This window comes from Podarcis muralis, chromosome 6 (genome assembly GCF_964188315.1).
Source record: "Podarcis muralis chromosome 6, rPodMur119.hap1.1, whole genome shotgun sequence".
In the NCBI taxonomy this organism is placed as follows: Eukaryota; Metazoa; Chordata; class Lepidosauria; order Squamata; family Lacertidae; genus Podarcis; species Podarcis muralis.
Genome location: NC_135660.1, coordinates 23991559 through 24008831, shown reverse-complemented (window position 1 = coordinate 24008831; position 17273 = coordinate 23991559). Strand labels below are relative to the sequence as shown.

The 17273-nt window shown below is 43.3% G+C and overlaps 1 protein-coding gene across 1 annotated transcript; it reads right to left on the bottom strand.

Annotated features, from left to right (window-relative positions):
• Positions 1-6924: 6924 nt before the first annotated feature.
• Positions 6925-16834, bottom strand: CLRN1 (clarin 1). Its single transcript, XM_028731301.2, has 3 exons — positions 16447-16834; positions 9646-9825; positions 6925-8466 (listed from the first exon to the last, which is right to left on the bottom strand). Exons 1-3 carry the CDS (start codon positions 16697-16699, stop codon positions 8201-8203), a joined length of 699 nt encoding a protein of 232 aa, XP_028587134.1. The 5' UTR covers positions 16700-16834; the 3' UTR covers positions 6925-8200.
• Positions 16835-17273: the final 439 nt, after the last annotated feature.

The window sequence follows — 17273 nt, the reverse complement described above, 5'->3', positions numbered from 1 at the left end:
TAAATAGTCTTTAAACTTTTCCCAGTCTTCTTCCACCGACTCTTCTCCCTGGTCTTGGATCTTGCCAGTCTTTTCCGCCAATTCCGTCTAGTCCATCAACTTCATCTGCCATTATCCAACACTTCAGTGCTTTTAAAAGACAGCCATTCTCTCAGCCAGCAAAAAGCAGATGATTCACAACAAAGTTTAGGTGTCTGGCAGGGCAGGTCCACCTCCTTACTTAAGGGTAACTGTGAAGGACGTTGGATTGAAGAGAAGGGCGATTGGGAAATATGGACAAATCTGAAGTTGTTATGGTTGGGCTGAGCTGTTGTGGTGGGGATGAGGGTTGCTGTGTTGCCGGGGATGTTGCTTTTGTGTCAAAAAGTTTTTGATGGGAGGGATTGTTTCAGGAGGTGGCAGAGGGATGTTCCTGGATTGGTTTGGCAGGGCAGGAAGCCTCGAGTAAAACTTAAGATATTGACGGATGCTAAAGAAGGATCAGAGGTTATTATTTAGAGGTGAGTATTTAACATCCCAACTACATATAGAGTGACCAGATGCAAAGAAGGAAAGGTCTCATTTTACTCATCTAGTTGGCCACTGTGAGAATAGGATGCTGGACTAGATGGGCTGTTGGCCTGATCCACCAGACTGTTTTTATGTTCTTGTGTTACATAATTATGAATGTCAGAATAAAGCTATCCTCTCTTCTTTTTCTCACTGAACATGGAACACTCAGCTGAATTTTATTTATATCTATAATAATTCAATTTAGAGATCTTAATTTGAACTGTGCATCTGAAAAGTTTGACTACTTTCAGCTCTGTTTAGGAGCCAATATATCACAGAAGGCTGACTTACCCACTGGATTTCATTTAAGTATTTAAATAAAAGAGCCAGCGTGGTGTAGTGGTTAAGAATGGTGGACTCATTAACTGTGACTTTAAAGATGAATGGGAACCCTTTACAAAGTATTTGAAGACGCAACAAAGCAAACTGGACTCCTTGGCTGGCTTTGAATAAAAATTCACAAACTTTTTATTGATAATAATCAGCTAAATAGTTTGAGGATCTATACAACTGTGTAACATGCAGAAAACTGCATTTTTAGAGAAATCAAAGACTGGAACTGAGGGAAGTTGGGGGGTGGGGGTGGGTGGGTTTTGTGGGGGGAGGGAGGGGGAGGAAAAATGGGGGGATAAGAACGATATGTTTCTGGATAATATGTTTTGTTTTAATTTTGAATAAAAAAGTTGTTGTTTTTTTAAAAAAGAACGGTGGACTCGTAATCTGGTGAACTCAGCCTCACTCACTTCACAGAGTGTTTGTTGTGGGGGAGGAAGGGAAAGAAGATTGTTAGCTGCTTGGGACTTCTTAAGGGGAGTGAAAGGCAGAATATCAAGTCCAAACTCCTCCTCCTCCTCCTCCTCCTCCTCCTCCTCCTCCTCCTCCTCCTCCTCCTCTTCTTCTTCTTCTTCTTCTTCTTCACCTGACAAATACTGCTCCTTTTACTTTCATTATGAAGAGACGTATTGGCTGTGTTCCCACATTTTGGTAAACTGTGGCCTGGATTCAGCCAGCCCGGTGCACTAGCAGAAGCCAGAGCAAGGGCTCCCTCTTCCACAGCAGGGCTCTCCCCCCTCTCCTCTCTCTGTGAGCCCCCTGCACCTCCCCCAAATCTGCTCTGGATGGTGAGCAGAATCCCTGGAACACAGTGGGAAGAGAGTGGGGGGGTCGTTCTGTCTGGCAAGCAGAAATGCTTGTGCTGACAGAATGATCAGAAGCGTGCAACATTGAATTCCTCTGTATGGTTAATGGACTGATATCAGGTCAGGCCTTCACAGCTTTCCAGATGGCTTCAGCACTTTGCTAATGCAACATCTCTCCTTTAGTCACACTTGGGGCAGAGCTACAGCCAGAAGAGCACAGTGGGAGCTTTCCATGGTCCTGATAAAGTATGCCATGAACCTGGACATATCTTGGCTATGTCAAGCTACTTTCTTCTGAACCTGACTTTACTTTAGCAAAAGAGACTGTTGCCTGATGTGACCATACCTAAATAACTTTGCTATCACTTCCCCTGCCAACTCTAAGCCCCAGCAGAACAATATATTCAGTCAGAAGTTAGTTATTGTTAGTGGAATAACCAGAGATTCTTTGTCAGATGTTCGTAATTGGGTATAAAATCACTGGATGTGGAAAAGAGTGCAGTGGTATGTGTTTAATAATTATGGAAGAGTTTCCCAAACTAAAATGTGGATTGAAGACAGATCTATATTGATTCACAAAAGGGAATTCTGCTAGCAAAGTAGTGTTCTTGGTTCCCACCCACCGTGTCTTCAGCACAGAGTTTAGAGCATAAATTATGTCTCTGTGTAAAACCGAAATTTGGAAAGGTCTGTTCTTGGTGTGAACAGAAGGTCCTTGTAATATTTACTTTGGTGGACTACAACTCCCATCACATCCCATGTCTTGAACCCAAGGCTCGGGGAATAATTTTTTTGTGTGTGTGTTTCTGTTGAGCAGAGACTGGGAAGGTTAATTTCCTTTGCGCTAGTACCCCCTCTGACTTCTGCCATTGTCTTATGTGACAGATATTTGATCTTGTACATTGATGTCAATGTTATGTATTCCTATGAACATCTTAAATGCCTTTTCTTTTTTCTGAACAAACAAGAATGTCTTGTGGCACCTTAAAAAGTAACAAATTGTCTAATGGCATACGTGTTGGTGAGAGGGGTGGCCCTGTAGACAGTGAGGTCAGAAGGAAATTAAATGCGTACATTAAAAAGGTAAAGGTAAAGGTACCCCTGCTCATACGGGCCAGTCTTGACAGACTCTAGGGTTGTGCGCCCATCTCACTCAAGAGGCCGGGGGCCAGCGCTGTCCGGAGACACTTCTGGGTCACGTGGCCAGCGTGACAAGCTGCATCTGGCGAGCCAGAGCCGCACACGGAAACGCTGTTTACCTTCCCGCCGGAGTGGTACCTATTTATCTACTTGCACTTTGATGTGCTTTCAAACTGTTAGGTTGGCAGGAGCTGGGACCGAACAACGGGAGCGCACCCTGCTGCAGGGATTCGAACCGCCGACCTTTCGATTGGCAAGCCCTAGGCACTGAGGCTTTTACCCACAGCGCCACCCGCGTCCCATAATGCGTACATTACTGACTGGCAATTATATCATTAACACCAGCTATTTGCAAGAACACTTCACCACAAGCGCAGGTTGCAAGGTCCTTTGTTCTTCCTTTCTAGGTGCTGCACTGTGGTTAATGCTTAATGTTCTGTGCTTAATGACATCACCAGGACCAGCTCCTAGGCCTCAGGTTTGGGCCCAAAATCTCAGGGTCTGGGAGGCGCCTGACTGGCAACCCTAGTCAGAAGGAATGCTCAGTAAAGACCAGGCATAGTCTAGGCACCATGTCATCTTTGTGTAAGAAAACCAGGATGAACGCTGAATAAAAATATCATCTGGAGGGGCCCAGAAACCCTCTAAACAAAGAAATTAACTTCTTGGGGACAGCTAAGTTCCTCTGCTCCCTACTTCCTGTGAAGCCTGTTATGCTCCTTCAAGAGTGCAAAGTGGTGATTATTTTTTTTGAGACTGGTACATAATATGCCCACTCTTTTGTTATGGTACATAGGCTTAAGTTTCTCAGACAGCCCAATGAACCAAAAACCCAGTACTGATGAACATAGACTCTTATTTAATCATCAAAACTGCAATGTATAATAATAATAATAATAATAATAATAATAATAATAATAATAATAATAATAATATCATCACCACAGGGGGGAGGTGTATTTTAAGCAATCAATAATAAATTCTGTGTCAGGCCTCATTTGCACTACACAGTGGTACCTCGGGTTACATACGCTTCAGGTTACATATGCTTCGGGTTACAGACCCCGCTTACCCAGAAATAGTGCTTCAGGTTAAGAACTTTGCTTCAGAATGAGAACAGAAATCGTGCTCCGGGGGCGCAGCAGCAGCAGGAGGCCCCATCAGCTAAAGTGGTGCTTCAGGTTAAGAACAGTTTCAGGTTAAGTACGGACCTCCGGAACAAATTAAGTACTTAACCCGAGGTACCACTGTACATTTAAAGCAGTACCTTACCACTTTAAACAGTCATGGCTTCCCCCAAAGAATCCTGGGAAATATAGTTAGAAGTGCTGAGAGTTGTTAGGAGACCCCAATTCCCTTCCCTTCAGAGAGCTTTGATTCTCAGATTTCCCTGGTCTGAATGTACTGTATTATATTCCTCCACACCCTTTCTCATGAATTAGCTTGTCCTATGTCCCTCTGGAGCGGTTTCCATACAACAGCTATGCAAACTTCCTGTATTGCTTGGCTTGCTCTCCTTTTTTATCCCTTTTGTTTTGCTCCTTTTTCTTACCATTTTATGTCATAGAAGGCCCTCAGAATCTCCTGTCTCCGAGCAATTTTCTGTCAGAAGTTGGAATTGTAGCTTCATGGCAGGCCAGAACCAAGGGTGCCTACTAGCTGAGTCTCTGCTAGAAAGTTAGCTAGAAAGTCATGCGTGGAATTAGTGCCTTCCCCTCGGTTTCTGTGGAAATGTCAACACTTTCCCTGTCGAGCTCACACCAAGCTATGCAGTAATAAGTAAACAATTGTTTCAAATAGGTACTATCAATTTACATTTATGTGGCATATTCCGCCTGAACAAGTTTCAACGGGACTGCTGTTTCAAACTTCACCTCAGATTTTTGTGGTGGAATAATCTTTTGCAGAATACAACCTGCATCTGCTGAAGCGGTCAGGGTTGGCTCCTGCTTTGAGTGCCCAAGAGTGCTTTATTCCTGCTTCACCTGGGGCACCAGCTACAGCCATGCCTTGACAGGGATAGCTTGGCCACTGTGGTGCAGGCCTCAGTAACTTTAAACTGGACTATAGTTCTATAGTGTGCATTGCAATAGTCCAGTCTAAAGTTACAGAGGGAACTAAGAGACGTGGGTGGTGCTGTGGTCTAAACCACAGAGCCTAGGGCTTGCTGATCAGAAGGTCGGCGGTTCGAATCCCCACAATGGGGTGAGCTCCCGTTGCTTGGTCCCAGCTCCTGCCCACCTAGCAGTTCGAAAGCATGTCAAGTGCAAGTAGATAAATAGGTACCACTCTGGCAGGAAGGTAAACGGCGTTTCCGTGCACTGCTCTGGTTCGCAAGGAGCGGCTTAGTCATGCTGGCCACATAACCCGGAAGTTGTCTGCAGACAAACTCCGGCTTCCTCGGCCTATAGAGCGAGATGAGCACCGCAACTTCAGAGTCGTCTGCGACTGGACCTAACGGTCAGCGGTACCTTTGCCTTTACCTATAGGGAACTACCCCTGAACTTGGCTCATCCCACTCCACTGCCTGAGGCAAAACAGTAAGGTACTGCCCTGTGTGCACACTGGCCACCCCCAATGAAGCCTCACTTACCAGGGTCATGGGGCTACGGCTTCCAGGTTGTGGCAAGATCTCACAGGAGCCCCGTGAGATCTCACGGAGGTGTCCAGAGGCTCCGCAAAATCTCGTGGTGGTCTCGCGACATTTTGCAGGGCTCTCATAAGGTCTCGCCAGAACCCGGAATCTGCCACAATAACTTCTCCTCACTTCTCTGGTGGTACTGGGGGGGGGGGGGAATGATGACCACAGAGGCACCCCTTGCATTCTGCTGTTAGTGGGAAGGCAGTTGTGAGAACTGGGGCAAGACCTGCTGGGAAGAGTTGCTGTGATCAGTAGGCCTGAGCCGTTTGGTTTCTTTGAACTATCTGTTAACTTCACTGACACTTGGTGAGTTATTGCTGACTTGCTCTCGGCTCCTGCCTTGACGTGTCCGAAGAAAAGGATGCTATGATATGGGAATATGTGGCTGTGCATATCTTTTGCTACCTATACACATACTGGGAGCAATGCCAATTGCAGGTGAAATTAAAAAATTAAGGTCTTTTATATATAATAAATGTACCAACCAAGCACATACATGTGGACCACATGTCTGGAGCAGCACAGGAAGAGCACCTTGAAACCATTTTGACTCCCAAACTGACCAAACTGTTTTCTCTGCAAGGAGGGAGGGGGTGAGGGAACCTTCCCATTGTCTCAGGAATTGGGAAATCACCATTTCAAAGGAATGACCAGACTACCAGGAAAGGCAATCAGATAAGGCATTATCAGATAACCTGACAGACAGGAAAAACAACATTCAAATTTCTGTTGTAGATCGCCTTTTCTGTGATGTAGGTATTATGTTTGTGGGGGGTTGTCTTGGGTTACACCCCTTCTGCGATGTATGCATAATGTATGAAGGGGTGGCACACCTTGGTCCTGGGTCTTCCTCCTTTCCTGCGTGTGAGGGGAGCACCCTGTTGCAATAGCTTTAATAAAGATCAGGCTTACTAGCTGCTTTGCTTCTCAATATTCTCTGGTTGGCCTCTGTTATTTTCTCCTACCAATGGAGAACCTACAAAGGACTCTATAAGGGCTCTTGTGTCCCCCAAAAGGGAATAAGTGTAGATTTTTTTTATTACACAGGAAATAGAAGAAACAGAAGAGGCGAAGTATCTGGCTAGACACTGCGAGAAGAGAATGCTAGACTAGAAGTACCATTAGCTTGATCAAGCAGGCTATTCTTATGTTTACATTCCCATGAAGCTATGGGCAGAATGTTTTGTTACTCAGAAATACCACATGTAGCGATAAAGTACTGAATAAACCAGTCATTCTCACCCTTTTGCCTACTAAATGCTTTGACTACAACTCTTATCACTCTAATCATGACCCTGTTGGCTGGGGCTGTAGTTTAAAACAGCTGCAGAGCAGCAGGCTGCGGAAGGCTGGAGTAAGTTATATGAAATTCCCGCACAGATTAGTTTTCTTCTTCTCTTTCTCTTCATGCCATGTCCCCCCCCTGACAATCACTTGAAAGTGCTATGGAAGAACGAGGGGAAGAATGTATTTATTGTCTGAAGTACCACTTTGCACACCAGGAGGATCAGATCTCTATTTCTAAAACTGAAGCTTATAAAAGTGAAAAACAAAACAAAAGCATTACAAAACGAGAACAAAAACGCCACAATGTTAGATTAGATTTTAGGTGCTACGTTTGGAATCAGCTCTTCAAATACTTGATATTAAACACACTGAGCAGCATCTTTGGTAAAGTTTGCAAACCAGGAATTTGCATCTAAATCCACTCCATATAAGTAAAAAATATAGGCTGGCACCCACTCTGTGAATGGAAGGAGCTTCCATTCGTGGAACATGAGGTGAGCTCGTAGAAGGGGTCCTCCTGTGAATACAACTCTTTTTCTGTGACTAAAATTTAACTTGGTTGCTGCCAATACAGTTTCTTTTAAAGTTAGTGCCTTTTCATGAAGGAGCCCTTATTCCAATTTTCTAGGGGAGAAGTCAAGTTCTTATTCTTGTCCTGATACACAGATTTTTAAGAGTAATACTTCTAGAACACCATCTTCTTTGCATGAGAGGAAAGCACATGCTGTCCTCTTCTACTGAAATGGCTGTCTAAGTTTTGAGTTTTTGCTTTTATCGCACTATTTCAGCAACATTACATTCCTCTAGGGTTCTAGATCTTGGAAGAAAACAATGGGATGGTTTGGACATAATGCCAAACAATGGTTTGCCATGATGTCCAAACAAATGCCATTGCACAAACCATTGTTTGTGAGTGGCCGGCAAACTAGGATCTGATAACAGGGTCTGCAAGCCATGGTTTAGAGACGGCTTGCACATCTCAGTTTGTGCAAACCAGCTTGGCATTGCATCCGAACCAACAAATCATGGTTTGAGATGATGCTCAACCTTTGAGGTTGTTTGGGAAAGCACCCAGGGATTCTCAGGAAAGGTAAGAGAAAAGGAATCCCACACGAGTTATCTCTGTATCTGGAACACACAACTTCATTAGGAATCTAAACTACAGTTATCACAAACCATTGTTTGACATTACATCTAAACCAACTCAATACCTTCCTAGTGACAAGTTATCACCTACTGCGAGCCACATAACTCTTATTGATATTATTTAATTCCTTTTTTGTGCTGGTATATCTCTGTAAATGTCTCTGGCTCACAATATACAAATACATGTTTGTTTGTTTGTTTTTAAAAAAAACAGCCTTTAAACCCATTTACATTTGGTGTCTTGGGGGAAAAGGTCATGATGAACCATTTTCATTAAACATGGTTCAAAACCTGTCTAGTACATTAGATCGACTGCTCCATTTGCTGTCTCTGAATCTTTCGACTTTGAAAAAGGAAACTCAAATCCAGCAAGGCGTATTAGCAAAATGTTCAGAATGTGTACCAATGAGCACACCAGAATGATCCAGAATGAATTTGCAAATTGCTCACTGTGAGTTTTAAAAATAAAGCTCCCTTCTTTATAATTAGCTATTTTCTCTGAGAGGTGGTGGATTTTCACTTCTGATGAAAAGAGTATCATGATGAGGCAGCCACAAGAAACTGAAAAAGAAGAAAATCCAAAATTAGCATTTTGACAGTTTTCTAACGGACCTTTGCACAACAGGGCAGTATTTCTGTTTTCTTTGCATTTCAGTAGTTACAAAGCAGCACCCCACTTTGCATATCTCTTCTGTGGAGTGCACCATGGTTTACTCCAATAACTAATGTGGTAAAAAAGGGAAAGGTACCCCTGACCGTTAGGTCCAGACACAGACGACTCTGGGGTTGTGCGCTCATCTCGCTCTATAGGCCGAGGGAGTCGGCGTTTGTCCGCAGACAGCTTCCGGGTCATGTGGCTAGCACGACTAAGCCACTTCTGGTGAACCAGAGCAGTGCACGAAAATGCCGTTTACCTTCCCGCTGGAACGGTACCTATTTATTTATTTACTTGCACTTGACTTGCTTTCGAACCGCTAGGTGGGCAGGAGCTGGGACTGAACAATGGGAGCTCACCCTGTCGCAGGGATTCGAACCACTGACCTTCTGATCGGCAAGGCCAAGGCTCTGTGGTTTAGACCACAGTGCTACCCACTAATACCTAATGTGGTAGGTAACCAGATTGCCTCAAATGGGAGTGCAATGAGAAGAAATCACATCAAAATGATGGGAGGAAATTTCCCTAGTTGGGTTTATATTTCAGTGTTAAGAGGTGAAAACAGGCAAAATGCAAGGCAGGGTCAGGTAACCTCCAGACCATGGGCCAATTTAAACCCAGCACGTGTCCCAATTTGACCCATGAGGACGTTCTACCAAACCACACCCACCTGCCCCACACCTGACATCACAGGTGATATCAAATGTGAGGCACATAGAGACATGGCTGAATCAGCTGCACAACTGGGTTTTTCATGGGCAATGCAACTGAGCAGAAGATCCCTGCAGAGAGTAGCTTTGTCAACCCTCTGCTGGACATATGCTGGCAAATCTCCTTGCACTATTGTTCCCAATCACCCAGCAGCCAGCTGGCGGTTGGGCACTTGGGAAGCACTGTGCAAGGGACTTTGACAGGTGCCAGTCATCTGGGGTTGTGATGCCAGATGATTGACAGATGGGTTGTCCCACCCATCAGTCAAAGCTGGCCCACAAGAGCCCACAAAATGTAAGGGATACTTTGCTTAACCACTCTTTCATCCCAGGCTCTGACAAACATAACCGCGGCATTACATTTGGAACACTTACATGAGATGAAGCTCCACAGGTACAGCCCTAGCGGACCATGCAGTGTTTCATAGGGTTTGCCGAATGCGTTGTACATGAAGAACCCAGTCTCAATCAGGGCAAACACTAACAACGCCAAAGAGAAGAGGATAACACTCACATGGATACTTGCAGGGATAACTTTGAACAAATCTGGAAAAACTAAAAAAACAAACACACACATAAAAGAACAAAAGACAGAGAATGGAATTACTGCGGAAATCAGGCAAAGTTGTCATCTCTGAAAAACAGGACCCCGATGCCATGAAACATGCTTATCACTGGGAGATGGAAGAAACTGATAAGGGGAGAAGAACTGTTCAAAAACACTTAAGAAAGAAATAATAGCAGGACCCAATGTCTACATTTATGGCCCAATACATAATAATTTTCTGAGAAGCAAAAGTATCAGAATGATTCTTGCAAGTTAGGTTTACGGTGATATTCTGGAAGGCAGGGTGGTTAAATAAGGGCTCATAAAACATCCAGTTCCAATATTGGGTCAAGACCGAGAAATTCTTGCCTGGGTTTAGGAATAGACTTGAGTAGGTGTGGTAACAGGCCGAGTGCAACAAGCAAGTTTGACTAAGGCAAAGCCGAAGGGCTTGGATGGCCAAGGATTGGCCTTCCAGGGTCAGCTGACACACACCTGATCAATATGAAGGAAATGTGCCCTTTCTAGGAAGCTAAAGGTGGTGAATGTTTCATAGGAATCATTGGTGTGGTGGTGGTTTATACTTCCCAGCCCCCAAAGTGTGTCTCTGTTTTGGCCCAGCCCCATTAAATATGGTAACCTATTATATACATGAAGTATTCAGAGTGGATGGTGAACTAGGCTTGCTACCACAGGGCAATTTTCAAATATTTCTACACAGTTTAGTGACAGCAGATATTTCAAAACGAATCATTGAATGCAGAGTAAATGCTCCCACTCCATGGGGGTATGATTAAGCCAGTGCTAATACTCCTTTGAACTGCCTTGCTGTGGTTAGAACATGCTGAGAAAAAGCTCTGTAGGCACTTCAAATAAATTTTATCTACCATGTAAAATGTAAATTGCTAGCAAGTGGGTTTGTGGCAGGCAATGCAGTCGGCATATCAGAGCCATCCAACATTGCTTGATTCAATCCAATTCAATCTGTTGATTATTTGTAATATGACCATTGCTTCCTTCTTGCTCAGTGGTTGCAATTAGCCAATGGGAAATTGAAAGACTATGTATATTAATTACAAACATAAGAAAAAATATTTCAAAAAGAGACTCTCAGGTTGTGTTGTTTTTTAATTCTTTGAGACAGGTGTTGGTTCTAGCAGACAGTAGAAAAGCACAGATAATTTCAACTTTTTGTTTTGTAGGTTTTAATGTTTGTAAAATAAGAAATGTTGATGACGATGACAGCAAAGTTCATTAAAATAAGCTTGTAAAAAAACATGTCACTGGGCCAAGTTCAAAGTGTTAGTATAAAGGCTCAAATGGCTTAGACCCAGGTATTTGAAGGGGCATATCAGGTATAATCCTATATAAGGTCAGCTGCAGTAGATTATGAGATCTGTGGCTTGTCAGTGGGACTTCTAAGCAATAACACCTCAGTGGTCATGGCACACTCTACCTTCTGAGGTTTGGCTGGGAACAACTTTGATTACTTTTTGGCCCCAGCTAAAAGCTTTCCTTTTCCACCAGGCCTAGACAAATTAAATTAAAACAAACAAATAAATAAAATTCTGAAAGAGCCATTATGTACCTGATAAATACTTGGCTATGTACTTGGTTGATATACTTTAGAGTTGGAGATAGTTGTAATTTAAAATACAGGATTATATGCAACCCTGCTGTTCCACTAGTGCAACAGACGTGAGTGATGGAACTTTGCCCTCCTCACGCTCCCTGCTGCAGCCCCCCACACACCTTCAAAAGTGAAGGACCCTCCGAAGCAGATTTTGGGGTTGCACGGGGAGAGGAGAGGATGGGGAAATGTTGCATGGGCACGACTCCCTTCATCCAGTACTGGATATGACCCTTAATGTATTGTTGTTTTTACTGCGCATTGTATTTTGCATTGTTGTGTCCTGCTGCAAGTTCATAGGCTCCCAGTACCTTTCCAGGCACAATTCAAAGTGTTGGTGCTGACCTTTAAAGCCCTGAATGGCCTTGGCCCAGTATACCTGAAGGAGCGTCTCCACCCCTATCATTCTGCCTGGACACTGAGGTCCAGCGCCGAGGGCCTTCTGGCGGTTCCCTCACTGCAAAAAGCGAAGTTATAGGGCCTATATGCAGAGGGCCTTTTCGGTAGTGGCGCCCGCCCTGTGGAACGCCCTCCCACTAGATGTCAAAGAAATAAACAACTATCTGACTTTTAGAATACATCTGAAAGTAGCCCTGTTTAGGGAAGCTTTTAATATTTGATGAATTATTGTATTTTAATATTTTGCTGGAAGCTGCAGAGAGTGGCTGGGGAAACCCAGGCAGATGGGTGGGATATAAATAATATATTATTATTATTATTATTATTATTATTATTATTATTATTATTCATGTATGATGAGAGGTGGGATGTAAATTCTGCCGACAAACAACTTGAGAAAGGACACTATTCTCTTACATAGCTTGTTTCCTCTGTTTGTCACTAGTACGTGGTCGCAACGTGGCTTATTTCTGAGTAGACGTGCATAGGATTGCACGGTAAGGTTGCAGTCCTAAACACACCTACTAGGAAGTAAGCATCATAAAACACAATGGTGCTCACTTGTGAGTAAGCACATGCAAGGGCACATTGTGCAAAAACGTGAACTGTTTACACAGCTTGCAAATTTCATTTTCCCTTGATGCAAGATTGAGTTTGTTTCTTTCCAGCACAGATTTGGTTTTATATACAGTGGTACCTCGAGTTACAGACGCTTCAGGTTACAGATGCTTCAGGTTACAGAGTCCACTAACCCAGAAATAGTACCTTGGGTTAAGAACTTTGCTTCAGGATGAGAACAGAAATCATGCGGTGCTGGCGCGGCGGCAGTGGGAGGCCCCATTAGCTAAAGTGGTACCTCAGGTTAAGAACAGTTTCAGGTTAAGAACGGACCTCCAGAATGAATTAAGTTCTTAACCCAAGGTACCACTGCGCATCAGAAGCAGCTTTTGTCATGCTTATTGCCATGCCACACACAACACTGGGTCGTCCAGGCTGTTTCCCTCAATAGCGACATTCAGAACTTTTTACATATCATTAAACTTTTATAGGTGACTACCAGATAAAATTAATGCAGCAGCAATGTTGCCCTGGAAGAGAAGACAGACCTTCATTATAAGCATTGAATCTGCATGCCAGTGGCCTTTAGAAAATGAACCGCTGACCCAGAAACAGACAAGAGCCAGAGTAAATGAAGCAGAAGGCTTTCCTGAGCCTGAATGGGTTTTACAGGCAGAGCAAATTCATTTTACAATTAAAAGAGATATAGCGGCCAACAGGGAGAGCATTTAATGGGCGCAAACGCAGGACAAAAACAAGGCAGATGATTTAATCCTTTCTTCTTAGCCTTGCCATGCTGTGCTTCAATGCATTAAAATGCAAACACATCTACTGTAAATGGTAACATTTCCTAAGACATTTATAGCCATTTAGGGAGAGAGTTTCCTTGTGGATTGCAGCAAAGGCAGTGAACAACAGCCAATGTTCCCTAGTAATTACACAGCAGACTGAATCTTGTATTGGAAGCAGCTGCCTTTAAGCTACTGGACATTATATAACATTAATAAGTTCCATCTAGGTGTATGTTCACCCAGTAAAAAAAAAAGAAAAAGAAAAAAGTTCATTCAAAGTAAATATGACTGCTATTTCAGACTGCCATTACTTTTCTCTCTCCCCGGATTAATCACAGAGCTCTGCTCTGGAGCCAAATAGATAATTGCAAACTCCTTTTTCCATCATAAAAGGCAGATGACACAAGTACTGTACAATCGATACGGGGTGAGTGGGCAGAATTGAGTCGTGCTTCTGACTCGCCACTGATTTCTGTGTGTTGATCAAGTCATCTTTATGTGTGGAACTTGAATGTATCTGCTCTCTGTGCAGGTAAACTGATCAATGTGTAGAGTGTTTGAGTGGACCAGTGGGAATGACCCCATACCCACCCTCCTTTTTGCTTTGATTGTGGGTGGATATGTTATCTAAATAAGGCTGCAAACAATTGCCCGGGGAGGTCTATTCGCATTACTCTCGTGGTGTGCCAGGAAGTAGACTGATGCAACCCAGCTTCCTCATGGTTTTTCACCTGGCATTCATCACACATGTTCCCAGGTGGGAACATGCATGAAGTGGGGACATGCGGGACAGGGCAGGACAGTTACGGCATGCCAACTGCACCAGATCTACTTACCTCCCTTTGCAAAACCCTCACATGGAATGGATATTTCATAACATTTGGGGGTGGGGGTGGGAATAAGGATATGTTCCAACAATATATTTTCAATGAAGAATAGCTTCCACAGTGTTTAAATGTTCAAGCTCTCGACTGCCATCTGTTTAGATCAGGGGTCAGCAAACTTACTGCACCTCGGGCCGGTGTCTCCAGCGCCAATCATGAGGTGGGCCGGAGGGCGGGGGAGCGCGTGCCCATACGTGTGCGCACACACTATTTCCAGCACACTTCTGGGTCGGAGGAGCACCGGAAATACAGTGGTGCCTCGCAAGACAAAATTAATCCATTCCGCGAGTCTCTTCATCTTGCGGTTTTTTCGTCTTGCGAAGCACGGCTATTAGCGGCTTAGCGTCTATTAGCGGCTATTAATGGCTTAGCGGCTATTAACGGCTTAGCGGCTTTAAGAAAAAGGAAACAAACTCGCAAGAACTCGCAAGACGTTTTGTCTTGCGAAGCAAGCCCATAGGGAAATTCGTCTTGCGGAACGACTCAAAAAACGGAAAACTCTTTCATCTAGCGAGTTTTTCATCTTGCGAGGCATTCGTCTTGCGGGGCACCACTGTAGCTTGTGCGCATGTGCACGGGCCTCCTCCGACCCGGATGTGCACTGCAAATAATGCTTGCGCATGTGCAAATAATGCTTGCGCATGCGCACAAGCTATTTCTGGTGCTCCTCCGACCCGGAAGTGGGCAGCCACGGAGCGCTAGTAAGAGCGGGCAGTGGCAGCTGGTGGCAGGGATTGCTGCGGGCCGGATAAACGAGTCCCTTGGGCCTTATCCGGCCCGAGGGGCCTTAGTTTGGGGACCCCTGGTTTAGATTGTGGGTTGAGTTCCCCCCTCTGACTTAGGTGTTAGGGGAAATTCAGAAGCTTTTCTTTCGAAACTGCATTACGTGCACCTGGTAAACTGTCTTCTAACTTAACTGCGGTTAGTGGAATCGAGCCAATTTCAAGCTATGTTTTATGATGCCAACTTCTTACCATTAACTATTAAGATTAGGCACAATATAGGGTTCAGACAATGTGCCAATATATGATTAATTTGGAATGGAAGCGAAAGCTTCTGAGCAACTTGCAACCATGCCAGAGGAAGGAAGAGGGTACATGAGGAGTGCAAGCCTCCATACAGACTGTTCTCATAATACTATGTGCACTAACTCATGGGAATGGACTATGTCTTAAGCATTCTTCCAGCTCCACCATCTTAATAAACAAAGTTTGGTTAGTGCTTCCTAGATTCTTTAGCAAATCATTCTGAGAATTCCTACAGGGTGACAGGAGCGGGAAGCAATGATAAGCAGGATTTTCAGTGAGGTCTCAAGAACTGCTAAAGCCTACTATAGAATGCAATTAGATGAAGCAATTCTCAATAATATCCAAAATGAATTTGGTCTACTTCCTCTGCACAGTCAATCATTTTCATGTCTGCAGTTCAGGACGTACACCAGAAATGACTCACACAAGCCACAATGTTTCTCTGCAGATTACTTGCAAATTGTTTCTGGTAAGAAAATAAATGTTAGGTGGCATATTATGAACTCTTCTCCAGATAACCCTTATTTCTTTTTAATATGGTGCTATGCATAAATCAAGTGCATGACTGACCATTTTAACATTATTTACTCCTGGAAGGTAAACAGATGAACTGCAAAACTCTCATCCTATGCAACTCTGCAGTTGCCAGTCCTGGATAATAATGATTTGTCGAGCAAGTGAGGCTGTATTCCTATGCACGCTTACTTAGAAGTAAGCTCATTGGATTTCGACTGGACTTGCTTCTGAGTACACCTGTATAAGATTGGACTCTGGCATTTAGATTTTTAGCTGGTGAATAAGTCCCAGTAGACTCAATTGACTTACTTTTGAGTAAACATGCAGAGGATTGGACTGTTGATTTCTCACAGTCTGCATATCCAGAACATAAACAAGTATTTACAATAGTTCTTGTTCCTTCCCACTCATTTCATTAATATTAAAATGACAATATTAAAATGACAATAATTCAATAAGAATTAATAACATAACAACAATAATAATTAAAAGAGACACCAAAGCACAGTATTGGAAAAGAGTTTGAAAAATTAAGGCTGCGATGCCATGCAAGCTTTCCTGAAAGAAAATCCTACAGAACTCTGTGGGCCTTACTCCCAAGAAGACATGCACAGGATCTGACTGCTCCTTCAACTAGCAAGCTATTATAACAGTAAATACATGTTGATAGAAGAAGCACATGATGTATATTACGGTGACATAATTTCACATCTCCCACTAGCGCATCTTTTGGAAGAAACAGGAGAATGCTCATGTACCTATCTGTCGGACCACGATAGCATGCACTAAAGCATTAAATAATTCAGATGTCATTGTTACTTACATGAAAACCGAAAAGGTCTCCCTCCGAGCCCGCATTGTCTAACCCTCTCCCCATAGAAAAGTCCATACTGAATTTCACCAATAAACTTCTCTAATTCTTGGCCGGTAGCATTGACAAGCAGCGCTCCAGTTTTGCAGAGTATTCTTCCTCTGAGCCACAGCTGAGTTCCGATGGCTGCTGCAATACTGAGAGCACAAGCAAAACTTAGCACGCCAGCAACACAGAATAACACTTTCTTCTGTTGGGCTGGCATATATAATCCTGGATGGCATACAAACAACCTGGAAAATGCAGCCTCAAATAAAACCTTTAGCAAAGTGTGTTTTGCACCATCTCCTCTCTGTGTCACTTGAGAACAAAGGTTTAAGATAACAGATGGAACCCTCAGTGTAATTTGATGAATGCCGCCCCCCCTTTTTTTCTAAACAGCCCTTTGTCTGATTGGGTGAGCTGAAAATTCCAGAAACAGACATGGCTCTCCAATTAAGTTAGCAACTTTGCAAAGAAGTTGTGCAAGGTTTCATTTGGGAGATATCAGTACAGATATAGATTATCTATCTATCATCTATCTATCTATCTGTCTGTCTATCTATCTATCTATCATCTATCATCTATCATCTATCAACTATATCTATCATCTATCTATCTATCATCTATCTATCATCTATCTATCTATCATCTATCTATCTATCTATCTATCTATCTATCTATCTATCTATCTATCTATCTATCTATCATCTATCTATCTATCTATCTATCTATCTATCTATCTATCATCTATCTATCTATCATCTATCTATCTATCTATCTATATCTATCTATCATCT